At 34.7% G+C, this 6,006-nt stretch overlaps 1 protein-coding gene across 1 annotated transcript in view; it reads right to left on the reverse strand.

Annotated features, from left to right (window-relative positions):
* Positions 1-2,918: 2,918 nt before the first annotated feature.
* The window catches only part of ATG2B (autophagy related 2B), a 73,090-nt gene continuing 70,002 nt past the window's right edge, over positions 2,919-6,006 (reverse strand). The window contains exons 41-42 of the mRNA XM_024219350.3: positions 5,297-5,446; positions 2,919-3,893 (exon numbers count right to left, since the gene is read on the reverse strand). Of these exons, the coding sequence (XP_024075118.1) occupies positions 3,663-3,893; positions 5,297-5,446 (381 nt within the window). The 3' untranslated portion in view covers positions 2,919-3,662. The remainder of the gene's footprint in view (positions 3,894-5,296; positions 5,447-6,006) is intronic.

Genomic DNA, 6,006 nt, shown 5'->3' on the forward strand with positions numbered 1-6,006 from the left:
ATTAAATATTTTAATTCCTTTCAAGAGTGGTTTTTAACTTCATAAGATTTGACTGTCTTTGCACTAACAAATTATATACAAACAATGCCACAAAACTACTTTACCAGCAAATATGTAAAAAATATACACATACATATACACACAGTTCCTTTTCTGTCTAAGCTACATTAGGGTGTTTTTTTAAGGAAATCCAGTGTAAATACATGATTAATATTTACGTACTAACTGCAATTATTATTATTTTTTAATTTGTAAACAAGATTCATAGCAAGTTAAAATAGTTGAGAGAAGCATACATTGTGAAGGCTGGAAATGGATGAGACTGGATGAAAAGATGGGTGTAAAATGATTTAATATATACACATGTTGAAAAAGCTTGTATTGCTATGAGAGCTGGGATGGTTTGGAATATACACTTAATCTAAATTAATTGCTGGATTTCACTGTTATTTTACAACAAACAAACCAAAACCAAAAATACCCAAAAAACATTTGAATGTACTTAAAATTTGGGTATCACATTTTCAGGGGTCGGGATCAACTCCAGTAACAAAGGAATTTAGCTTGTTGATGTCATCCTGCCATTTAATAGCATTTTGCTTTATCAAGAAAACCCATCTCACTAGTGACATTAAACACTGAAACTGTACAATAGCAAATAACAGATGCAAAAAAAAAAAAAAACCCCAGTAAAAGTTCTTTTTTGTGATGAAAAAAATTAAACATGGACATCCACCAAGTATGTAATCATTGGCGACCTGACTACATGTCCCTAATCCATGTGCAAGTAAGTACTGGGTATACTGTATTATTAAAATGGTGTTCTGCTCTGCAGTTTAACAACTGCCAACTAATACCTGAAAGGAAATGGAAGCTGTTTCTGAATGGAGTCAGTTATAGGCTCCTCTTAGTCACATGTTTATAAATAAATTTTTAAGAATGATGGAAGTGATCTCTACACCAGGTACTTCCAGGGCACTTGCCACTACAGTGTTAAGAGCCAAGATGCTTAAGAAAATCAAGATGACAGTTTTGAGCCTGTCTCCCTGGATAGCATCAGACAAAGCAGTATTAAAAAGTAGCATTGGTCAGTATTTACACCTTTGTGAATATGTATAGGGAAGAAAGCAAAATAGAATTGTCTGTTATTTACACATCTGCACATTATACAGTGTGTTCAGATCTGTTTAAGCTCATTAAGAGTTATGAAAAGTGTTAATAACTATAACAGAGTTTGTTACAATGAAGAGCTCAAGTACAATAACCTTATCACAAACCTCATCATGCTAATGCAGATATACAGCACTGGATTTGGAAGTTTGTGTGCCAATTACATATACACAGATGTATCACCCACTATAATCAAAGTTTTAGTTAAACCTTATCCTGTGTATTTTGTAAAGTGCCCCCCCCACACACACACTTATAGTAACGAATAGAACATGTGGTGAATCCCTTTTTCTATACCCTATACAATTTTCTGATTAAGAACATAGGGTATCCACATCTGCAACACATTTTAAGACAGTGTCCTAGTTTAAAGGTTGAATTTATTTATTTATTTTTTATTTAAATTTAAACCTTTCTGTGCTGCTTTTGCAACCTAAACAAAATTCTTCTAGCCTATGAGAACCAAGAAGCTAACCATAAACAGATCAGTTTTACTGAGCAGGTTGAATGAGTTGCAAGCAGTAAACAAACAGCACAAATAGTGAAAAGTGAAGTTTGAAAATTTGAACTATTAAGAGACTTAATGAAAAAGAGAGCTTATAAAAATATAATATACCTTGACAGTGTAGATCTGTGTAGAAATAATATATTCTAAGGGCATCTCCCTGTACACTTTGATTGTGGGGAATCTGCAAATGAAGTAAAACTAAATAGCCATTTCTTTAAATTCAACTATCAAAAATAGTTTATGTATATGATAAATAGACAGAGCTACACTGTCTATTACAGTATATGCCAATTAACTTGGACATACCTTTACCAGCATGGCTGATATACTGGTATACTAGCCTAATAGTTGCAAATGGTAATGACTGCAGCTACAATATACTACTTATAACATAATTCCACTTCTGAGGATTCATTCAAGCGGTGTCAAGTGATTATGATGAATTTACCCAGGTATGAAATGCTCACCTGTGATCTTTTAATATAGAAATTACCAAATAATTAGACAAGGAAAAAAATAAACCCAAACCCAAAAACAAACCCCAAAGAAAGATGAAGTGCAGTAAGTATTCTATTTCTATTTCAGTACAATAATTCATGTCATTAAATCTTCACAGTTTTTGGGGGGTGGGGAGTGGAAGTTAAATGGCATCTCCTCTCAGCTGTGACAAGATGCTTAATTGATACAACCAGCCAGTGACAGGGTACCCCAATTAAGTGGATTCTAGTATATCTAACAAACCCAGCAGTAAAATGTGCCATTTTTAAAACCAATGACATTTTGCTTAAAAAAAACAAGCAGAAGCTGAATGAATTGCTGCTCATGACATTCAGGTAATCAATATTGTATTATAGGAGTTTTGAAATATACCATGTTGTGAGAATGGCAAAAACAATAGTGTGTAATAATGTAACCTTTAAATAAAGGGAAGATTATTAAAATATATTCTACATATTATTTTAAACTAAATTATGAAATTGTATTTTTTGTACTTTGCTTAGGGTACCTCATCTAAACAGAAACCTCTTTCCTACATCAGTTCTATAACTGCTTTATATTTAAAGTATAATTATTTCATGATAGGCATCAGTACATCAGAAGACAAAGAAACTCGTATTTTTCATTTAATAGGTAGTTTAAACAAAGGTAAGACACATTGCATTTTGTTTTTCTTCCCTTAAAATTTTCATCAAATGTTGTCCCTTTCAATACTTTGCATAAGTTTCTAAATCATAAAGGATAATGCACATTACTGTTTATTCACACTATAAAAAAAGCACAATATACAGGCCATATCCTTTAAAGTGCAACACAACAGAACATGTCTGCAACATTCAGGTTCTTCAAAAACCCACAGAAGTAGGAATTTGATATTTAGGAGGGAAAATTATTGTTCACAAGCATATGAACACTGAGTGTAATTTCTGAACAGTTACCAAGAGACTGTCCTTGTTGTAAGTGCCACACTAAAAACAATGCTCATGACCCATAAAATTATAACATTCTGTCTGACTTCTTATCATATGGCTTCCATGTCTGATGTCCAAAAGGAAATTCTTACTCTTTAGTTACTGAAAAGCATCTATGGAGCTCTTTATTGAAGACAGTTCTTTGAGCATGCTCAAGAAAACTTTTAATATACACACAAAGGGATTGCTGATTCTAATGGCAAATCAAATGAACCAAGAAAAATATGGTAATTGAAATACAGCAAGCATGTTTCTGACTTGGCAGCAAATGCTCCACTGTGTTTGACACTAGCTACCAAATGTTTTGGTAACATGCAGCATGTCCACAAGCAAGTACCAATTTGCTTTTCACTTCTGAACTTTTTGGTTGGATGTTTTGATATTAAATTGTTTGAAAACCTCGTTCCTGAGATGAGCACAATAAAATGAAATGAGTTCCATCTAAAGCTGCCACTGGGACATAATGTGATGTATTTCCAGCATCGTTATTCTCTTGCTGAGTCATATTTAAACTATCAATCCTCCCCAAGGCGCCATTTCTGTGACTCTTCTTGACGCACATCTGGCCGGATTTGGTTTCTCATTCCACCTAAAACATTTGAGGTTGCCTCTGTTGCGACAATCAGAGGTTTCACCACAGCTGGTGGAATTTGGCGGAGGACTCCTCCTACTGCTCCCGTTACCCCTCTGTTCTCATGCTCTCGAGCAGCAGTTTCATATATGGTCTGGGCAGTGTCTGTAATTCCCTTGGGAAATAAAATAAAAAAAAAAATCAGTTACCTAAGAAGAAAATCCATCCTCTTCACGTTAGGGCTTGTCTACGTGGTGGGGTAATGCACTCTATGGGAGTGTGAGTTCTAAAGCACACTAATATGCTGCGCATAAATTGGTCTGTGTAGCCCTGCTGTTGTGCACTAATGGTTCCCTAATGCACTTTAATGTAGAACAGTTTCAAACAGCACTATGTAAAAGTGCGCCAGCAGAGTCTACATGGACCAATTAATGTGCAACACATTAGTGTGCTCTAGAACTCAAACCCCCATGGAGTGGCATTACCCATTGTGTAGACAAGCCCTTGCTCAGAAGAAAACTATTTGTGTGTATTACATCAACATTTTACCGTAACTAGACAAGTTTAATGTGCTTGTTTTGCTATTTTTCTTATTAAAATCTGATAAACATAGGAAGACTCATTTAATATAATTACTTGGGGGAAACTTCTTGGGCAGTGAAGGTAGCAGGTTTGGGCTATTCCAAAATGATGGAACTCACTGAAACTTCCTCACCTCTATTAGACTCACCTGTCCTCCAACTATTGTCGTCACACAAATGTCACCCCAAATAATGACCAGAATAAAAAAAAAAGATGGACATTTTTACTAACACACAATAGGTGAAACAAACAACTGAACCACAATATAACTAACTACATCACAGCTAATAATTCAACCTTTTAACATGCTGCTATGGTAGAGAAAGACAAATTTCACTTGTTGCATGCACAGGCTGCTGCTTAAATCATAAATGCCTGACATTTAATTTTAGATAGTTTTAAGATGCCACAAAATAAGAATAACTCCTACGTCCTTCTAAGGTTGTTGATTTTCACTAGGACAAATCAGCAGAACAATATCAAGGGAGATTAGGTTGGATATTAGGAAAAGGTTTCTAACTATAAGGATAGTTAAGCACGGGAACAAGTTATGTACTGAGGCTGTGGAATCCTCATCATTGGAGATTTCTAAGAACAGGTTAGACAAACACCTGTCAGGGATGGTTTAGGTATACTTAATCCTGCCTCAGCTCAGGGGAAAGGAGCAGATTACCTGTTGAGGTCCCTTTCAGCCTCACATTTCTATGATTCCATGAATGCAAATCTGTAGAACACAGATTTTCTATTGACTCAGGTTATAATTCATCTTGTTTGCAAGGTGCCTTGGCCTAATTCTGTTTCTCAGATTTTCCCTATGTGTGAGGCTTTTATAGGGTTTGGTCTAATGAATTAGATTGTATGTTTCAAATGATCTGACATTTCTCGCCAGCTGAAATTTCAAAATAAGAACTTTTTAATACCATCTTACATACTTCATATTTTGCTTTAACAAGGTTTAATTGCAGTTTGGTCAAAAATAACAGCATTTTTGCATACCTCTTTTACCACACTGTATGCTTTGGCCACACCTTCCCGTAAGTCTACTGGCTGATGAGCTAAGCGATGCCGAGAGAATCGTTTGACCTTTTTTGTCTCAATACAACTAGGACCTGGGGAGACCATGTCATAAGCAGTTTCTGCAGCTGCCTAGGGATCAGTTCAAATGAAAAATAAATTAATATATTCTTAATATAGCATTTGATCACATACCTAGCCAAAACAATTTACAAAAATTACAATGATAATCCAGCATGTACGTTCTTGGTTTTTTTTTAAAAAAAAAAGATATAAATATGCATTTTACATGCATTCCTCCCTCCTTCAGTTGTTACCACAATACTGGCAAAATAGGAGTTAAAAAAGGGCAGACAAACATGGCGTCAGAAGGTTTATATTACACTCCATGTTACATATTAGTAAAACAGTCTCATCACTTTTACACACTGAACCACAACACAAGTCATCAGAAATAACAATTTATGTTCTGCCTCCTTCCCTCTATCTCAATGTACAGAGATAGCATAACATTAAAACCCCTTTTTTATTTTGTTTCACAGTGGAATAATTTTAAATCAAGGTGATTTTAATCACTGACTTAAATGATCATTTAAATAACTTTAAAAAAAATAATTGATTTAAATCAGGTTGGGCAGGGCCGGCTCCAGCATTTCTGCCGCCCCAAGCAAAAAAAAAAAAAAAAAAAAAAA

Source organism: Terrapene carolina, unplaced genomic scaffold, assembly GCF_002925995.2.
Source record: "Terrapene carolina triunguis isolate 2854851 unplaced genomic scaffold, T_m_triunguis-2.0 Scaffold96, whole genome shotgun sequence".
In the NCBI taxonomy this organism is placed as follows: Eukaryota; Metazoa; Chordata; order Testudines; family Emydidae; genus Terrapene; species Terrapene triunguis.